The sequence below is a fragment of the Prunus mume genome, linkage group LG6, assembly GCF_029339155.1.
Source record: "Prunus mume cultivar Tortuosa linkage group LG6, ASM2933915v1, whole genome shotgun sequence".
Taxonomy (NCBI): domain Eukaryota; kingdom Viridiplantae; phylum Streptophyta; class Magnoliopsida; order Rosales; family Rosaceae; genus Prunus; species Prunus mume.
This window is the reverse complement of record NC_142703.1, coordinates 12,818,133-12,838,083: the sequence shown is the minus strand read 5'-3', so window position 1 is coordinate 12,838,083 and position 19,951 is coordinate 12,818,133. Positions and strand designations below refer to the sequence as shown.

The 19,951-nt window shown below is 36.8% G+C and overlaps 4 protein-coding genes and 1 pseudogene across 5 annotated transcripts; 3 read left to right on the top strand and 2 right to left on the bottom strand.

Annotated features, from left to right (window-relative positions):
* Positions 1 to 12: 12 nt before the first annotated feature.
* LOC103334842 (eukaryotic translation initiation factor 5A-2 pseudogene) lies at positions 13 to 571 on the top strand (annotated as a pseudogene).
* Positions 572 to 777: 206 nt separating this feature from the next.
* LOC103334843 (transmembrane protein, putative (DUF1279)) lies at positions 778 to 2,910 on the top strand. 2 transcript variants are annotated; one of them, XM_008237818.3, is made up of 2 exons: positions 778 to 1,405; positions 2,614 to 2,910. In XM_008237818.3, exon 1 carries the CDS (start codon positions 937 to 939, stop codon positions 1,390 to 1,392), a length of 456 nt encoding a protein of 151 aa, XP_008236040.1. In that variant the 5' UTR covers positions 778 to 936; the 3' UTR covers positions 1,393 to 1,405; positions 2,614 to 2,910. The 2 variants fall into 2 exon arrangements, with proteins under 2 accessions (XP_008236040.1, XP_088910780.1); XM_089054654.1 differs by having other exon boundaries at positions 2,542 to 2,910.
* An 827-nt stretch (positions 2,911 to 3,737) lies between these two features.
* Positions 3,738 to 10,841, bottom strand: UBC23 (ubiquitin-conjugating enzyme 23). The gene is given in 9 exon segments (XM_089054653.1): positions 3,738 to 4,279; positions 4,908 to 5,219; positions 5,371 to 5,510; positions 5,592 to 5,661; positions 6,096 to 6,581; positions 7,128 to 7,274; positions 7,815 to 8,760; positions 8,762 to 9,866; positions 10,714 to 10,841. Coding segments are annotated over 8 exon segments (3,447 nt in total). The 5' UTR covers positions 9,859 to 9,866; positions 10,714 to 10,841; the 3' UTR covers positions 3,738 to 4,030.
* A 2,494-nt stretch (positions 10,842 to 13,335) lies between these two features.
* Positions 13,336 to 15,646, top strand: LOC103334845 (SNARE-like superfamily protein). The gene is made up of 4 exons (XM_008237822.2): positions 13,336 to 13,582; positions 13,844 to 13,922; positions 14,025 to 14,106; positions 15,162 to 15,646. Exons 1-4 carry the CDS (start codon positions 13,453 to 13,455, stop codon positions 15,300 to 15,302), a joined length of 432 nt encoding a protein of 143 aa, XP_008236044.1. The 5' UTR covers positions 13,336 to 13,452; the 3' UTR covers positions 15,303 to 15,646.
* Positions 15,647 to 15,975: 329 nt separating this feature from the next.
* LOC103334846 (putative 26S proteasome non-ATPase regulatory subunit 3) lies at positions 15,976 to 19,696 on the bottom strand. Its single transcript, XM_008237823.2, has 9 exons — positions 19,527 to 19,696; positions 19,334 to 19,431; positions 18,984 to 19,174; positions 18,745 to 18,882; positions 18,504 to 18,640; positions 18,281 to 18,335; positions 18,098 to 18,208; positions 17,166 to 17,405; positions 15,976 to 16,857 (listed from the first exon to the last, which is right to left on the bottom strand). The coding sequence occupies exons 2-9, from the start codon at positions 19,419 to 19,421 to the stop codon at positions 16,345 to 16,347; spliced, it is 1,473 nt and encodes a 490-aa protein (XP_008236045.1). The 5' UTR covers positions 19,422 to 19,431; positions 19,527 to 19,696; the 3' UTR covers positions 15,976 to 16,344.
* Positions 19,697 to 19,951: the final 255 nt, after the last annotated feature.

The following is a 19,951-nucleotide window of genomic DNA, read 5'->3' as shown; positions in this document are numbered from 1 at the left end:
TTCGTTATTTTGGTAGAAAAGAAAAAGAAGAGGAACAGAGAAGCTTACTAAGCTCGACAGAGAGAGACAGATGTCTGAGGCCGATGCTGGGGCTTCCAAGACCTACCCTCAGCAGGCTGGTACCATTCGCAAGAATGGTTACATAGTCATCAAGGCCAGGCCTTGCAAGGTTGTTGAAGTCTCCACTTCAAAAACTGGCAAGCATGGTCATGCAAAGTGCCACTTTTTTGCAATTGATATTTTTAATGGAAAGAAACTTGAAGATATTGTTCCTTCATCCCACAACTGTGGTGTTCCTCATGTCAACCGTACCGACTACCAGCTGATTGATATCTCTGAAGATGGTTTTGTGAGTCTTTTAACTGAAAATGGAAACACCAAGGATGATCTGAGGCTTCCCACCGATGAAAGTCTGCTTAGCCAGATTAAAGATGGGTTTGCTGATGGAAAGGATCTCGTGGTGATTGTCATGTCTGCAATGGGAGAGGAGCAGATCTGTGCCCTCAAGGACATTGGTCCTAAGAACTAAGTATGATGCTGTAGCAGTAGCTGTAGCTTATGGAGAGGAAAAAAAAAATAAATAAATATATATATATATATATATATATATATATAATTGAAGCTTCAATCTTCAATCATGGGCCTCCCACTTGTAGTCCTTAACCAATTATGGCCCAAAAGATTAAAAAAAAAAAGAACCAAGGTAGAATGAGGCCCAAGAGCAACCACTTGGAGCTCCAATAACCACTTGAATGGCTGAGTCTTTGACCCCATAACCAAGTTATTCATGTTTCTTGTACGAAAAGAAGGATCAAACTGACAAAAAATTATAAGAAACCCAGTAACCCAGTTTACCTTAAAGTCCACAAAAACCCTAGCATTCTCTCAAAAAAACCTCACCGACTCCCCAAAATCTCAACTTTTTTTCGTCCATCAATGGCTTCCATCCTCAGCGCTGGCCGATTCAAAGAGCTCCTGAAGAAGTACGGCAAGGTGGCACTTGGGGTCCATTTCTCAGTCTCAGCTGCCTCAATTACAGGCCTCTACGTAGCCATCAACAACAACCTCGACGTGGAGTTGCTGCTCGACAAGCTTCACATGGGAAGCGTCTCCTCCAAAGACGAAAGCGCCCAAAACCCACCCGAAATCTCCGATGGGTCGGTGTTTCGCGACAGACCCACCTCCGAAATTGGCCCATCAACGGTTGTGATTGAGGAAAAGAAGAGGAATCGGACGGCTGAGCTCGCGGCTTCAACTGGTGGGGCACTGGCATTGGCTGTGCTCTGTAACAAGGCTCTGTTTCCCCTTCGGGTTCCGATTACTCTGGCGCTTACACCTCCGTTGTCGAGGTTTTTGGCTCGGAGAAGGTTCATCAAGACCGGTGGTCTATGAACATCCTTTGCTGGTACTTGTTTATCCTTAGTTTTTTTTTCCAGTTCCCGTGATGTTTATTGGGATGAAAATAAACATAGAAAATGGCTAGTGAATGCTGTTCAGCTACATGGTATTTGTATTTTCTCTACTTGGATTCATGGGTTGAATTTGATGGTGGATTTTTGATTTAGCAATGTTATGAATATGGAACTTGGATGATATTTGAAGTTGAGCAACTGGTTATAATATACTTTGATTAGAATGGACTAAATTAAAAGCAATATTTTGAAAAGGTGAGAGCTTGATCAAGAATGTTTTTTTTTTGGACGAAATCAAGAATGTTTAATTGTTTTAGAATTGGGTGAACAACTTTTTCTGAGAACATGATTTGGGTTTTGTGCTGAAAAAATCCGGGTATTAGATGAACTCTTTGAAGTTTAAGACGAAGTATCGCATTATACTTTTTCGTGAATAATACTGTCTGGTTGGTTCAAAGTTTAACTTCTTGGGAAAAACAAAGAACACAAATAGTATGACCAAATTTTATTTCCTCTGTCTTCTTCTAGATCCAAATGGAGATGAATGAGTTATGATTGTTAATATTGAACTGCGTAGTGTTTAAGAGTGATAAATCAGTCAGAGGATCAATCGGTGTAGCATCTCAGTGTTAAGTTATTTGTCTCTGTTGAAAGTTGTATAGTATTGCATACATAAGCTTTTTAGCTAGCTAATGCTGAATTTCAGGTGCTGATAATCTAGTTTATCTGAATCCTTAAGGGTTCAAAAAATTTTATTAGCATTAGAAAGTCTGTAATCGGGGGTATATAAAAACACATAGAAACCTTGAGTTAAAAGATGAAGATGATATGCTTGGGCATGGATGCTTATTTCTAGAAGACATCATCTCTGACGTGATGGAATTTGTAATGGTATTGGTGTTCATCTTGTTGTCACTTGATTTTAGAGAAATTCTTAGAAGTTCATGAAATCAAAATTTCACATCTACATTCTTGTACTGTATAAAGCTTGAAAAAGATACATTTCCGTGTGTGTAAATTTCACTTGCTTTGATAACTTGATGTTTGTGCAAGCTATGCTCCTGCACAAAGGCCTTTACTATCTTTAAAATCAGAAACCACAAAACCTAACCTTGCAATTAATATATAGCAATGCAGATGCAATCTTGCTTGCTGGGGTGCTTTAGCATGAAACTCTTCTATCTTTCTTGTGGCATATCAGGGGAAGGAGCACTGGGACCATAACAGCCATGGAAGTTTTAGTAATTATCGATGACGACAACACGTGGAATCCACCGGTTTGCAGAGAGTAGTGAAAGTAGATTCAGTTTAAGCTTTGCAGGGGAACAATGCACCTGTTCCAAACCAGTGAGAAGAGAATTATGTTATTGCTAAAAATGGGTTCTCCAATCCCACTATTATTATTTTTTAAACTAGATTTGGATGTGTGATATTGAACTTATTTTGTTCTTATTAATAATGTACATGTTACACGTTCAAATACTCAAACTTTGCTGCACATTGGGTACACACCGTACTGGAAGCCGCTCTAATACAACAGTATAGATAACCAATCACTTTGATGTCATACATAATTACAAGTTCATGCTACAAGGCTCGACGTCTATTTGGTAAAATTAGTGAATGGACACTGGGCAAATTGTCTGGTTTATGATTACAATTATGGAACTGGTCAAGGCTACATGATAAACATGTCTTATTGTAAAGTGGAAAAGCACCTTTCGAGTTCCCTTTCCAACGAGGTGGATTTTAAATTGACACTATCTGCAAATAGATGCACTACATGGTAAAAACGAAAAGTTTAAAGCTGAAGCTCAATGGATTAATTGAAATGATTCAGGTATAAAATGGCAAATGTAACTCAAGTCCAGCCTCAAAGGACCCACTAGTGTAGTGGTTTGGAGTAATTGCTCCTCCAAGAAAAGTTCTGGATTCAAGTCCTAGCATTCATATAGTGTGTGACAGTGAGTTTAGTATACTATCGCCCCTCCGAAAAAGGTCATCAAAAAGTTTGATTTCTACAAGGACTAAGAAAGCATTCTTTAAAAAAAGTTTGTTCAAAATTCTTGAATATTGAATAGAACACACAGCTGGTGATGCCTAGAAGAGATGTATTTTGGTTTTTCTGTAATGACTCAAAATAAACAAGTGAGCTAAGGAATTGAAGTATGAGAAGCCATTTCACATGGTAAATTATATATAATTATTTGAAGCCATTTATTTTTTTTAAATTCAATACAATCCATTGAAATCCTGAACAAATGAGCAGACAAAAGGTAAAGCTTTTGCAATCGCAGAAATCCCCGTACAAAAACGTACCAAAAGTTATGTCAACAAAGGCTAGCAGCCAATTTTGCTCCTCGTAGAAAATTACCGTTTACCAAAAACCGAGAGTGCCAGCCAGCAACTTTGCTATAGCAAATCCCCACAGCCTAAAATAGACAAGGCTTTCAATTTCTATTGAGAGTAAAAGAAAAGAAAAAAATTGAAATCTAATAGAATGTGAAAACCTTTACATTGACAAGTATCTCAATTGTTTAGGAAACAACAATGAATCAAAACAGATTGACCTTGTTGGCTTGACGGATCCAGTGGCAAATTGCATCTTCAAACCTATGCTATGATTGTTGCAGATGCTTAAATTCATGACAATTTGCTCCAACCTCACTCAAAGCCAAGAAGAGCTTTGGCACAATCTTAGCTAACATCAACTTGAAACCAACCGAGGTCGAATTTACATCGCTCTTAACAGCAGAGGCGTCTTTAGTGAGAGAGCCAATCAAATTCCCTTTCATATATGCATCACAGGCCTTCAAGATATAATAACCCTGCATCCTGAAATGATCTTTGACAAGCTCTTCAAAATCCTGTACATGACATTGAAATGTGAATAATACTGCTAAACAATGGATCCAGCCTTTACTGAGAGTCAGCACAAGAAGAACATGAAGAGTGGTCTCCAAGTATTTAACAAGCAAGTATTAACAAACATCAAATAAGCTCAATATTTACATGATATAGTTTGGTGATAACTTATACATGATATAGTTTGGTGGAAATATTTTACATGATAAACTTAACATGATGCCATGGCAGGCATATAAACTTCCTTTCCTACCATGTATATTCATAGTGCTCGTATCATACCACTTATTTCAAGGTGCACACCCAACTCAATACCGAATCTAATTCACATAAGACTGCACCATCATCTTCTATTTAAAAGTATGGTAGATTTACACATAGGTGACTGGGACCCAGAGCCATAGCCAAAGCTACAACTGGGTAGGATGTATATGATCAGACACGCAACAAAGAAAATTCTATGAACCGATTGAGTAAAATCCAACTAATATGGGACCACCTGAGGATGGGATCCTTATCACCAAGAAAATTTTAATGAAACAAAGATAACGGAAAACTATATATATGACACGCATAAAGAGAATAGAATCTTATAATGGAAAATTGAATATTCGAAATATGAAACATCACCTTCGGTGGCCTCCGCATAAGATACATCATTGTCTTGCAGTTCAGTAAGAAAGTATTCTCATTGTAGGACAATGAATTTTTCTCTCCTTCAGCGGTCCCAATCTGCTTGTCGTAGCCAGCTTCATTAAAATATGGCTTAGAATTTAGCACCAACCCCTGGAGTGAAACAAGCACTTGAAGGATGCTAGAAGACTTTGGATCCCATACTTCATTTCCTCTGCCAGTCCAAGTATTTAAAAGACTAAGGCACACCTTGCCTTCTTCATATAGATTTGGATTTATCCGCCAGCCACCAGAATGATAGTATGCTGTCTGTAACATCACAAATTTATTCAGAGAACCAGAGGAAATGACATTTTCTTTGCATCAAATCCAAAGAGAATGTTACAAATTGGCTAATTAAATGATAAAAATAAATTATAGCTTAACCAACGATTAACAAAAATTAGATAGTAGTTCTAACCGGAGGAACATCAGGGTACTCTGGAGGGAGGTGAAAATCAAAAAAGAAGAGGCCGTCTTGGTAAGGAGTCCCATAAGCCCCAACTATAACTGCCCTCAAGAGATCCATTCGATCTTCATAAACTCGTACGCAAATCCCATCTGTTTAAATTTTACTGTTAAAACCAAGTGTTGCTAAACTGGGACAGATAGTGAGAATAAAAATAAGACACCAATTCTTACCAGGAAGGTTATTTTGAAGGATGCTCCAATCTTGCTGAACCTTCTTTAACCACTTTCTTCCACTGGTATTCTGTAAGTACATTTAATGTGAAAAACAGGTTAAAAATATAAAGAGCAGTCCGGTCAACAACCACATATGGCCAATACGCAAATAAAATGACTAAACCAATTAACAAGGTCAGTATAGAATGACGGGCAAGTCTCTTGACATAAGAACTTCGAGTTCATTTATCTTCATATTGTCAAATCAAAAATATAGCAGGAAAAGAAAAATGGAAATCAAATGGACAAATTCATTATTAGATCGAAATATCCTAAACACATCATTTTCCTTCCTTCTTTTCTTTTCCTAAAGATAAACTCCTAGTTTATACTTTATTATAACTAATCTATAGTATGTCCATGCATGCTGAATGAGGAATCCTTCAAGATTTAACTGACAGTCCTGCCACAATGCTAATACACAAAGGGACATTGGGGTTGGAATTGAAATAGAAAAAATACCTGCCCAGCTGCACCAAGAAAATGATGGTCCAAAGGGTCTTTGGCTATATCAAAGCGTTTGAAACTGCAAGCATCATCCTTCCTACATTCTTTAGCATCTGATTCTTCAGTCCTCAAGTTATATAGGATTTCTGCCGCATCCAACACTTCTGCAGTCTGGGGGGAAACATGTTTTTCTTCTTCTCCCTTATTTATTTCCACACCACAAGTATCCACCACGTTAGATTTTTGAGAGCTGGAATCTTCACCATGATCTCTTCCCTGAGAAATTTCCACTTCACGAGGCTCAAATTCACCTTCACCATCAGCATCCAAAGAAATTGAATCCAAATTCTTTTGACCCCTTGAGAATATACCAGTTGCAAGTCTGGTAACGAACCGAAGTGCAGCCAAGGGGACGGACAAAGCTGGGTTAATTCCAGAATTGTTCTCTTCACTCTCTTCTGGTTCAGTATTAATATCAAAGGCATTTTGTAGCCCAACTTCCTGAACATCAAAAACTTGCTCATCTTATTCAACAATAAAAAATCACACAAATAATCGAGTATATGTAAGGTCTTCAATATCCAATTATAATCAAGGAAAAGAATAAATTCATCTAGTGGAGGAATCAAACTTTTAATGGTCAGACTCGCAGATACGAAAAAAGAATCAGTCTCCCAATATGATGAGTTCAAGTACCCAGTCTGTCAATTTAATAATGCTTTGAAAGACAATAAAGATAAATTCAAGTACCCATGTTTTTAAAGGGAAGGGAGAACAATAAGGCCTACTGGTCCAAAGGTATAAAACATGCTAGGTCATGATCTTCCAGAATACAATAATGTCAAAAGTCAAAACCTCTATCCCAGTTGAGCAAACTACATCTTGAATAACTATTTCAACCCCATATGAGAGTGCTACACATTAGAGTTCTTTTTGTAGACATCTGTACAGAAACAAACCTCTTCTGTAAATTTGGTTGTAACTTTTCTGGCAGACATCTGATTGTAAATTTGGTGAAAAATACTACTATTTCGAACAGAAACAAACCTCTTCTGTACCCTCAGGGGTAAATAGTTCATGCATCTCATCATCATTCACTGTTTCCCAACTAGCAGCATCACTAACCTCACTCCCAGCACCAATTGACTCATCATCATCGGCTCGACCAACAACATAAATTGCTTGAGGTCCAACCTAGTAACAAATCAAAGAAACAAGTAATTGAATCAACAATAATTGGAACTCTTCCATAAAATGTTAAGTACGAATATATATAAAAAACAAGCACAAACTTATTTATACTTATGCCGCACATCAAGGTTGAGCAGTTTGAACCAAGATTTTCATTTTTATTTCTTAATTCTCAAGTAATAATCCAAGCCCAAAATATTCAAAAGATCCTAATTTTGTTTTACACAGCTAACGATACTATTCTTACCATCAGAAATTTCCCATGAGTTCCTACTCTTCTCTCATACTCTATTGGAAAACAGGTTTATTTCACAAGGTTTACATCCCTTTCACAAGTTTCTTTGGCCTAATCAACATAACTTTAACAATTCAAATAACAGATACCCTCAACCTTTTAAATTGAACCATTTTATACACAGGAGAGTATATAGTACTGATGTTGTGAATCTGATAAGTCTAAGTTACAGAGTTTGAGGTTTAAGATTGACATACAAATCATGAAGAAAACAAAAGTGATGATTTGAAATCAGGCAATGAACATACCGTAGACACCATGCCATCAGCCCATGTAACTTCAATATCCCCATTCTGAAGACCAGTTATATTTCCAACCCAAGAAAGATCTGAGAAGTCCACACAAGCTTCATTGCTAGATGGATCTTCTTTTTTCTTACAAGCAGATCTAAGCTCACTTGGAATATCTTGCTGCTTTGGTTCCTCATCAAAGTCTGTTCCTGAAGCAGTTTGAGCAGAAAAAAAAACTGGCAACAGTCTAACAACAACATCCCCATAACAGTAATCATAATCCGGATGCCCCTCAAGCTCATAGACACTCACAACTTCCTCCTTGTCAAACTCTCTAGGATCTTCCGCCCTGGAAATTGGCTTTAACCACCTTACACAAGCTGTTCGCTCCTTGGCATTGACACTTTTCACAAGCCCAACACGTCTATCTTCACCAGCATCGTCACCATCATCAGATGCCTTCTCCACCACGTACTGTTCAGCAACAAATTCGTGATCACCAGGACTATCAAGTGGAATTAAATTTGTTGAGTCCAGCTTCCATTCTGTTGTACCATCCTGCCATGCCACATCAACTTTTGTCCTGGTATTCACAATCAAAAAGGATCTTTGAAAACTTTCTTCCTTCCGCACCTTCTTGTCTCTCCTAACCACAACTTTGCGGATCTTTTTGCGATGAAGAGGCCAAGTTTCATTGACAGGCTCCTTTGAAACTGACAATGAACTACAGCAGGAACTAGAATCAATAGATGTATTCATTCCAGTATTTTCATTGTTTCCATCTAATACAGACACTGGATCAAGATCCATGGATTCATTATTTCGATTTGATTCTTCTAGTGCACTCTCTTCTGAATCGCACCCACTACCTATTTGAGCAGATTCTAACTCACCGTTTACAGAATCATGAAGTTCTAATTTTGACAAACCCTTGTCTAAGGGAATGGAAGATGATGACACTGATGGGGAAAAGACACCAATCACCCAATTGCCAATTTGCATGTGTAAAGCAAGACAACAGTTTCAAGTTCTTTGGAATCTGCTCTTTAGCAGGAGCAATAGAAGAATCTGGCCCACAGCCAGCAGAGGCTATCCAATAGATTAATACTGATGCAACTGTAACCTTGGTAACAGTACCTTCCAGACGATTAGGTTTCCACAAGCCAGATAGCCACCTAGAATTCTTGAAAACTGATGATGACCTTGCCTTCACACGCTGTCCTGGGTAGTAAGGGAAATGCACATCTTCAAGCATATTTTTGGAAACTGGTTTGAGATCCATTGGTTCTGCTCTCATAACTTTACACACAGAACCATCATCAAACAAAACTGTCACATTATCATAAACATCATCAATTCTACCTAGCCAGGGACCAAGGACCACATAATCACCCACAGTGAACTCCCTCACACGTTTTAAGTTGTTAGATGATACATCTTTTATGACTGATCCATCAGGAGCTAACAAATCAACAGAGATATTGACATCCACCACAACACCAACTTGCCCAGTTGGGTCAGAAGCAGCAGCAACAAAATCCCCATGTAAGAATCCTCGATCAACAACTGATAAATCACTAATATTTTGGGTTGACTCAGTTTCATCAATCCAAAGTACTCGAACCTGGTCAGCAGGAAGGGGACCGCTCTTATCATTACCACCACTTTTGTTCTTGTCACCATTCCCATGGGTAGTATTATCGTTACGAGCTTCTTCCTCATTTTCACCATCATCATCATCATCATCGTTGTCGTCATCTTCATCATCATCCTCATCATCAGTGATGCTGCTATCAGAATCTGAATCACCGGCAACTTCAGTCACAATCCCAATCATACCACTCTTGCTCCTCACAACGTCTTGCCTATAGATATATGGGGTATTGTTAATGTTACTGACAACCTCACTCAACTTTTTAACTTCATTGCTTTCATTATTTACATTTGGATCAGATAGAACTGCACTTGTTGAAGAATCAACCTGACTCAAAGAATTATTATCACGGTCAAGAGTAGTGGGCACATCCTCTTTAAAAACGGAGTCATGCTGCTTAGTTCCCATCCAAAAATCTGAGAACACACGCTAAATGTGGTCTTATTGTCCAGCTGATATAACCAAAAAAGCGACAAAAATTTGAGATTTATCATCTTCTTAAGAGAGAGGAAACACCTTGCTAAATTTTTCGTACTTAAATAATCATAAAGCTAAACTCATATGATTTCCCTCTTCATAAAGCTTCTGGGAAAATAAAGAGTTATGTGGATTACTACTTAACCAGCAAACTGAGTTACTTTTCTAAGTTCTTCATAAAAAAAATATATACGTACAAAAGATTAACACTTAATGCCTGTTAATTGATTATGCCCCAGATGGATACTAATAAAATACTTCTAAAAGTCTCACCCCAAAAATAAATAATTGAAAAAACATAGATGCAAATACTTGATCTTCATCCAACATAAGAAACTGAAGAGTTAACCTCAAAATCAAATCACGTCAAGCTATAAAAAAATTTACAAACACATCCAAAGGTGAAAATCATCAGATATGAACGTGGAACCCAACGGTCCAACCGGATTCAATAAGATAGAGGGTGGGTATTGGATAAATAGAAAAAGTAATCTTATCAATAAAATCGCAGCTAAGAAACCCTCGAGCAGCTCACATTTAGCAGACGAGCCAAGCACTCGATTTTAAATATAAAGAAACAATGGAAAAACCATATCAGCAAAATTCGGCATACAATAACGTCTCCATTAGATTACATATTTTTTATATATCATAGATTTCAATCCAACCCAATCGAGATTGAAATCACTTGATAAAAAGGAAAACGATTAATCAAAAAATACAAAAAAAGGAGCTTGGAGCTATATGTAATTAGAGGATTGAAGGAAGGAGTTATGCGAAAATTACCTAATGAAAATCTGAGAGTTTGAGCAGAGAAAAACAGAGATGAGTCTGATAAAGGAAGAAGAAGAAGACGACGAACAGAGAAGAGAAAAAGCTTTGTGATTTTTTGAACGGAGAGGGGCTCCCAGGGTATTGTGATTTGTCGTGGAGAATATAATGCAGAGGGCGGAGCTGGAAGCGGCATAAGGGTGGTTTCGTAATTTGATTGTTGGTGATTTTAGATACGCCCTTCCATTTAAAAAATAATTATTATATTTAATTACTGTTCACTCAAAGATTAATTTTAAAAAATAAAAATAAAAATATTTGAGAGAGGTGGTATAATGGGATTCGAACTTATTTTTCATTCTCTATTTATATATATTGTTTCTATATTCAATATAACAATGAGTTGACAAAGGAGCAAAAAAATTCACTAAATATTTTCAATTAAAATTTTAAAGATAAATACTTGCCACCATTGGATGTGAGGAACAAACCAATAGTTAATATTGTAAAAATAAAGAGATTATAGAATACTATGATATTATGGTCTTGTACACGTGTTAGATATTTATAGATACTATTCTCCAAAAAGGGAGAAAATAAATTTCGTCGTCCACTCATATTATAATATGGGTACAAAATGTACTACGTGATCGTAATACCGTAGTATTCTATAATTTCTTCCAAAAGTGGGGGTATAAGTGGTATATTTGGCCCTTTTTTTCACTCTGATTGTTCCTTTCGTTCAAGCCTAAAATTTGTTCAAATTCTTAATTGATTTTAAATATGATTTATAGGTGAAAGACTTTAAGCAAAGAAATAGATTGTGCTTTCTTGGGCCCCGGAAATTGGGATTAGAGTTTTTAAGGGCAAGGCAAGGTAGCCTTTTCCCTCAAGGCAGTATAAAGCCTTTCAAAGTTAGCTATGGACTGTTTTAAGTCAATACGTCATCCTTAGACAAACATATTTCAATTCTTGGAGTAGCTAACGGGTATAACCTTATGAAAAGAGTTTTTATCAATAATAGCCAAAATTTATACCCTAATTTTATAAATGTCAGTTTTTATAAAAACTTTCAAATATAGCCAAAAACCCATTTAAATTAACACAAATACTCTCAAAATTAAACCAAATAACAAAAAACTTACAAATCAAATAACTCACAACTACGGTGGCCAAGCTTACTCACAACTACGGTGGCAGTTATGGCGATGAACCCTAAACTCTACTTAAAAACTCAAAACCCTAATTTTATTTCAAGTTTGATGGACTTGACAAATTCAATCGCTTTTCTTTCTTCTCTCACCCTAAAACTAAAATACCATATTTTTCTAATCCTTTATCTGATGTTGAATAAAATGCTTCTGCATTGTCGTATGTGATTTTTCCTTTTAATTTCAAACTGTATAAATATAATAATATCTCCCTTGCACTCTCTTAAATTAAATAAAATGAATTGTGTTTGTATTCTTTTGGAACATAAAAACCAACAGAAGGCAAATATTGTTGCGATTTTGCTGTGTTTCTCTTGATATGGGTTCCATTGTTTTTGGTTGAAGGTTTTTTATTATTAGAAAGGGGAAGTTTTAGATCTACAAAAGTCGAGCAAAAACAAAATGGGATTTTGAATTTCTTCATGGTCAATCTTTGAGGTTCTATGTTTGTGTTTGTGGTGATAATTAAAAAGCAGCATAATTGGGACTTTAGTCTTCGTTTGTGGAAAAAAATTCCTCTTTTTGTTTTGTTGTTTTAGTAATATAGATAATGCGAAGAGGTTGGTTTTATGGGTAATTATATTTTAATTTTGAGGGTATTTGTGTCAATTTAAGTCGATTTTTGGCTATAGTTGAAAGTTTTTATAAAAATTGACATTTATGAAATTTGGGTGTAAATTTTGGCTATTATTGATAAAAACTCTTATGAAAATGCCTTAAGTTGCAGGTTAGTGATTTCAAGTTTGAACCCCCATGACACATTAATAGTGTGTGTGAGAAATCATTTCCCCCCTCCTCTTATAATTTATATTATTGTTTGTACTAAAAAAAAAGAGTCAAAATTTAGAGTGAAAAAAGCTTTTATTTTTCGCTATTATTTAAAAGTTTCATAAATGTATATATGAAATTGCATTAAAATCATCCCCAACCATATTATTTTTTGTTATAATACAACAATCGTCCATAAAATATGAACTTAGGATATCCTCAAAATCAATGGAAAACAAATCTCTATTTTTTTGGGGATAAAAAACCACTTTACTCTTGATTTATCACTCATGCCCTTAATTTACCAAAAAAAAAATTATAGAGATAATTTTATACTCACATGATAATTTATGGGACAAAATGATAGGATTCATAGTGGACACGTCATTAGTTAACGTCTGATCAAACGGTCAATTTAACATAAAGCTTTAAATTGGTCAGATTTAAAAATCATAGTATATAGAGTAGATCGATGAAATTGAAATTCGGGCCCATATTGAGTGGGTGTTTTGATGTTAGCCCTTATATTTTCTACATAATTAAATGTCATCAAAGCAAAATAATCAAAAAATCAAGCAGAACAATGGGCCTGAGGCCTAGGCCCAAAACATGAGCGGTACATGTAGTTAAAAGGCCCGGGTAGATTTAGACGGTGTAGATCGACCAACTCATATATTCACAACGACGTCGTAACGCAGCCCGGGACAACGTCGAAACGCGGCATTTTATCGCTCCCACCACTGAAGCAAATAAACGGAAAACTGAACCGGAGAAGATGATTGTCTGCGTCGCCGTCGTCGGCCACCAGAACAACCCACTCTACATTCAAAGCTTCACCGACGCCGATGACGCCCTCAAGCTCCACCACATCGTGCACTGCTCCCTCGATGTCGTCGACGAGCGAGGTAAAAAAAAAATTCGGATCTGGGTCTCTTTCACATTTTGAAAATTTCAGTTCTGGGTTCTGGTAAATAGTTATGAATTGGGTGCTTTTAGGATTTTGAAATGCACGAAACACTGAAATCATATGTGTATGATGATATTGCTGAATGAAAAACTTTCTTGGGTCTGCTTTATTCAGCTCAAAATTAGGATTTTGATGTTTGGGGTTTTCGTATTGAAGTTTGGATTCAAGTATGTTTGTGAATTTGGGTATGATTTTGCAGTGAACAATCCTAAAAAGGCTGGACCGACCTTGAATGAGACATTCTTGGGTCTGCTTTATCCAACTGAAAATTACAAAGTGTGAGTTTTTTTTTTTTTTTCTTTTGTTCGTCTTTGCTTTTTTTTTTTTTTAGTACCAGTATATTGCGTTATGTTGGTCTTACATGGTGATATTGTTTGCAGGTATGGCTATTTAACCAATACGAAGGTGAAGTTTATCTTGGTAACTACTGATCTTGATGTCAAGGATGCAGATGTTAGAAATGTGAGTATGGCTCTGAGTTTTGGACCTTCCTAAAGAACTCATTATGCAAAAAATTAAACATGATGCGGCATTTACTCAGCAATATTTCATCGATTTTACGACATCATATTTAAGTTATTAGCCTAGTGAACTGATGTTTTCTAGCATAAATTGGTTTCTTAGCTGATTATCTGAATGTTGTTCTTAAGTTTATGTGCATCCTTCTGAAACAAGTTTTATTTATTTTGTTTTATGGGGAAATGACTTAAAATAGGAAGCGAATGATGCAAGTTTTATTGGAAGAAATGGAACCCTGAATATTATTTAGGGCATTTGAGCTTAGGAGGATTGTGTAGATTTAAAGGGAGTTGACTGATGAGTTATGTTACTTTTTTACTTTTTCACTTTTTCATTGAGCACAAATGCAAGATTGGTTTTGTCATCTGAGTGGCAAATAGATATTATAGATTTCATCCTTCTGTTCCAGTCTGGTGATGTGAAAAGGAAGTGATGTTATGCTGCTTAACTAAAACTGCATACCTTTACTTTCAGCTACATTATACAGAGTTGTTTATTGCATTAATTAAATAAGATTTAAATGCCACCTTGAAAATCATAAAACCAGTCCATGAGGATGCAACTAACAGGTATGGCAACCAGTCCTTGTGCTAAAGTAACCTGACTAGATAGTTGAAAATATCTAATATAATGTGAACTTAGAGTGATTGAGATAGAATCTATTTTGAAAGATTGAAAGAGCTCTTGATCGACCTTTGTCCTTGCTTAACCTTCGTGAGCATGAGTTAGATATAATATTGAGGCAGGAGTTCTATTTGCATGCATTTAAAGCATCCCTTGATAAGAAATGCTTAATCCCGTCATGATTTTCTTATTTCGATAACTGTAGGGCAGATGTTATATTTTTTGAAAGTAAGCATGCTATAATTGTTTGGATTGCTCCATTTTTCTAAATTCGTTTTGCTTCCTTGTCCTTCCACAATGCTTTCTTTATGATTGTGGTCTATATATGCAACCAAGTTTAGATAAGCCCTCTGATTGGTTCGTTTGTTGTATAGTTTTTCAGGAGATTTCATGCTGCTTATGTGGATGCAATTTCAAACCCATTTCATGAGCCAGGTAAAAAGATAACCTCAAAAACTTTTGCAGAAAGGGTGAGCACCATCGTTAAGTCGTTTGGCTTAAGTTCAACTGGGTGAATGATCTCAACTAGAGTGCAACTGAACTTCAGAGTCGGTCTTTATCGAACTGGTGGAATTCATTGCCTTTTCTCACCTACGAAGTGGAATTACATAAGCTCATATGTTTTGTATCCCAAAAGACATTAGAATTAGAGATTGCATCCCTTCGGTCCTACTAGAGATGGAACCAATATCGTGATTCTTCCTTTCCAATCAGAAACATTGTAAAGTTTGTAAAATTTGGCTCCGCTGGGTCAGTGAATGCCAGAGATGTAAGGATTTGATATGCTTCTGATCATTCACAGGGAGTCATATCTGTTAACATTTTTTTGTGCAACTTAAAACTAGATTAATTTTGATAATGTGAGATTGTAAATCGCAATGACTTGAGAAGTATTGCCTTGATTAAGGCTTTCTTCATTTTCTTCTCTTTTTGGCAAGTTCTCTTCATCCTTCTTTAAAAATTGGCATACAAACGAAAATAATATTTCCATCCCTAAACGCACATATCAAAAATGAAAAGGAAAGAAAATGGGTTACAAAACATCTGCCCCAAAAACAAGTTGAACAGAGTACCGAGAAAAAGGGTAGGGGATATTTTAAATCTCCTGGCATGAAAAGGATCGTTTATAGTTCCATCGTGCATCAAATTCAAATTCCATAGTTCCCATAGAATTTTCTAACATACCCATGACCAAACATGCTTGCTAGCAATATGCAATTCATCAATTGTCAAATTACAGAGAACATAGAACGAACAAAAGAGCATGCATGAGGGCACTCCTAAGGGAACCTGATAACATGTTCAATGTCTGGTGAAAATGTAAAATATTTTATGTTCCTGTCATATCTGAGAAAAAGAAACAAGCAGGCCTCAAAATATGATCGCAACAGATGTCGCTCTGGCTCAACACAATAAATCTATAACATCAAATGGAAACATCCACTATCCCAAGTCAATAAGACTGGAAGCTAAAAATATCCTTGACACGCATATCAATGCACGGCTTTTTGAGAGCGTTCACAGGGCAAGTAGATGCCCTCTCAGTATACAACTGATTCAAAACTCGTCATCATCCTCCTCAGCTATATGCTTTGCAAGCTCTTGCTCCTGTTGTTGTCTCTCCCTCCTCTTCTCAGCACTTTCTTTCTCCTTGTGAGAGTTTGGTGGGAACCGAAGTGCTCGAACTGCGTCATTATGCAAATTGAGGCAAAACGCAATCCTTGTGTCAAATGCAGCTTGGGGCTCATTAGTAGAGTAGATATCCCCAGTTTCCTTTGACACCATCCATCCATTTGTATGGTCCAGGGTGGCATCAATTGCACCATCACGGATTGCCTTGGCAACAATACTTTCAGCATCAGCAACAGGATTTGGAGAGTCCAATCTCAACTTTTTAGCAACATCAACCAGAGAAATACGAGAATAAGAGATACTAATGTTACGCAACCCAGTTCTTATGACATTATGTCGCAGCCTAACAATCAAATTGTGGGTTCGGTCTGAATTGAATATATTTGCGAACTTCTCGGCAATATTTCTGAACAGCTCCAAGTCACCAATTCTCACAGCCTGAAAACAAAAATTGTCTCAATCAAAACCAGCAGTTAGAAAAGGCTCAGGGGCCTACTGATTCCAAGAAGGCCATCCCAGCCTCATCCTAGAAGTTATAAAATATTGCATTATTATCTCCGATATTCAGCAGAAAATACAGTCATTACTCTCAAACTTGGTAAGACAGTAAAGCCACACAATTAAGTAATTGAGTTCGGCTTTTCACTAGAAAAGATGGGCAATAAAAATAATCCTCCTTTGTCAACCCTTGTTCTTTCCAGGAGAAGTAAAGTTCAGGGTTCAAGGTTTGAGAATTTCAGACTTACATTTGTTAGCTCAAAGTACGGCCTCAAAGCCTTCTCCATGCCTTTTTGCATAAACACAGTTCTCTCAGGGATTTCCCCAAGCAATAAGCGTACAATAATTGCCCACTTATTGCATTGAATTCGAAAACCAAGGGCAGCTATTGGGGCTTTCCTGGCAGCTTGAAGGAGGGACTCCTTTGCATCGGTGTACTCCAACTGAATTGTTCTGATCTTCCCTAGGTAAAAGAGATACCGGCAGAACTGCAAGAGAACATTGTCAGAATCAGAATATGCATCCTATAATTGGACAGAAAGGAACCACCACTGAGGAAATATATATGTTTTTTTTTGCCACGTATAGATTACCTACCACACTGTTTTAGATCAAGCTAATTTGACTCTATGAGAAATGGTGGTAAATCAACTTACATCCCAAGGGACTGTCCTGGCTTAAGATTGAAACAAAAGAAGAAAAAAAATTCTGAAATATAGACTCAAAGCTCACACAATATAATTTATTCCTAAGAGAACAGAAATCACTAAAGTTCTCTTAAAACTTTGCTTATTCCTAAGAGAACAGGAACTGCAACATGCTAACATTGAGGAGAAGTCCTTGATAGTCAGTTGTTGATTGGCAGTGGAAGAATGCAAAATGCGAGATAGACCAGTGCATCATTACAATATGTTTAAAAAAAAATTAAGAAACAAAAAAGGTTGTAGGAATAAAATCCATTGATAATAAGCATGATATTGACAATTGAAGAAAGCAAAGACATGAGATAGACCAGCAAGTCATTACAATAGACTACACAGAAGCCTAGAAGTTGGTTATATACATGCAAGAACATAACTTAGCCTTCCAAAAAAGGATGGACCATACATCTACATTCACACATGATGGTGATCCTAGATAGACAGTTTATGGCTAGTAGAGTGAAATAATTAAGAATGACCTGCTGGTTTGAGTGAGCCTCAAATCGAGGAGCCTTGGACCTCAGTTTCTCTGCCTGATCATACAGGTTATAGTGGAGGTAATTGCGAAGCAGAAGGTTGAGAAGTGTTTCCTGCATCACATTGTTTTACACATGTAAGAAACCGGTAAAACAGACACAATTGCTCATAATATTACGATTTACCTGACCCAGCTCATCATGGCGCAAAGTTGCAATCCGGTGAAGATTAAGGAGATTTCTGTTAATGAATGACTGAATAAATTAGTTTTAAGGGAATAAGTGAAATTTTTAAAAAAATTCAATCAGACCTTTCCATAGTACAAAGACATTCTTACGTCAAAAGAACACACAGACAAACACAACTCACTAAAAAGAATCTTTAAAATCGTGATATCATACAACTCACCCTCTAATCTCTGCAAGATCACCAGTCAGTTCATAGCTAAGGGAGTAATAGAAGTATAGTCTGGATGCCAGAACATCGATGGTTCTCCTATTGAGGTTCTTAATTCGAGCAATGCTTGCCGAGGCACAAGCTTTAGCCTAAAAAACCGCAATGCAACATTATTACAAAACATGAGAACTTCAATTTATTTTATTTTATTTAAGTATAAGACCCACATGTAATGACAAGTACAATGCTTCACCTCATTGTATTTTTTCTGATCAATCAGAAAAATGAGCACAAGCAAGTAGGAGTAAATCTCTAGCTCTGGTAAGGCATGCTTTGAGGAAACTTGGGTAGCAGATGTTGCAGTATCAACGTCCATGTCATGTTCATCGTCCTGTGTAACCAATGTTTCACATTCCCAGTGCACAAAAGTAAAAAAGAACATTGACTATGCAAGGTTAAATCCAAAATTCAATAAGGTAGATCCAAAATCACCCTTGGAAGATACGAGGATAGCCGGCTGTGAACCTCAGATCCCGGCGAAAGGGCAAAATTGAGGAACGCTGAGAGCACAGAAACCTTCAGCTTCCGCCTCAACACCATGGTTAGCCTAACGGCACGCACAATTCGCCGAACCTCCCGAGTATATGCAGCAGTCTCAAGGAGTGAAGCAATCTCCTTCAAATCTATAAAAAACCAGTAAAGAGTGAACATCTAAAGTCAAATCCCGCATAACCAATTTGATAAAGTACCACTAACTTAGTTAAACTTCAGAAACAATGTAGGAAAATGAAAATTAGGGTTTTAATAGAAGAGGGATATATGAATGTAGATGGAAAACTTACTATGAAGAGTTGAAGGAGAAGTAGAAGAAGCTGAATTAGAAGGAATAGAAGGCACTGGGACCTCTTTCATCTCCACGTCTTGAGTCATCTTGAAGAGACTGTACCCAGATTACAGAGAACAAAATATAATCAAATGCTGAACGAAGATGAAAGCGAAAAAGTTGAAATTGATTTGTAATTAAGACGAAATTACCTTGATTTTGGTTGTAGCCCGGTGCTGATCGGAATTGGCGATGGAGGAACTAGGGTTTTGCTACGTTTCCTCCCCTGCAAGTTTAAGCGAAAGAGAGATGGAGAGAACGAAGAAGAGTGAGAGAGAGGAAATGAAGGGAAAGGCCGAAGTTCATACGGCGTCGCTTTTTCTGTTTTTTAAAAGAAAAAAAATCTGATAGGTTCACTTTACGTAGCGCCATAGGTTGGATTGGCCCAAGAAACCACAAGGCCCAATCCAAACAGCCTTTTAAACAACACAAAGATGGAGGAAATAATGTAACCCAAAAAAAAGATGGAGGAAACAAAGCAACACGCTTGTGAATCGATTGGCTAGAGCCTCTATTCATGCCTTTCATGTCCTGTGTTTGAATTTTTAACAGTTCTTTTATTTTATGCACGGAATAC

What these genes read in the sequence shown, in the direction of transcription:
- LOC103334845 (XM_008237822.2), top strand. Translation starts at nt 13,453, where the DNA reads ATGATTGTCTGCGTCGCCGTCGTCGGCCACCAGAACAACCCACTCTAC. An exon ending in CGATGTCGTCGACGAGCGAG is followed by an intron (nt 13,583 to 13,843) that starts GTAAAAAAAAAA and finishes ATGATTTTGCAG; the next exon opens with TGAACAATCCTAAAAAGGCT. An exon ending in CCAACTGAAAATTACAAAGT is followed by an intron (nt 13,923 to 14,024) that starts GTGAGTTTTTTT and finishes TATTGTTTGCAG; the next exon opens with GTATGGCTATTTAACCAATA.
- LOC103334843 (XM_008237818.3), top strand. Translation starts at nt 937, where the DNA reads ATGGCTTCCATCCTCAGCGCTGGCCGATTCAAAGAGCTCCTGAAGAAG.
- LOC103334846 (XM_008237823.2), bottom strand. Translation starts at nt 19,421, where the DNA reads ATGACTCAAGACGTGGAGATGAAAGAGGTCCCAGTGCCTTCTATTCCT. An exon ending in TATCCTCGTATCTTCCAAGG is followed by an intron (nt 18,883 to 18,983) that starts GTGATTTTGGAT and finishes TTGGTTACACAG; the next exon opens with GACGATGAACATGACATGGA. An exon ending in ATCAGAAAAAATACAATGAG is followed by an intron (nt 18,641 to 18,744) that starts GTGAAGCATTGT and finishes GCGGTTTTTTAG; the next exon opens with GCTAAAGCTTGTGCCTCGGC.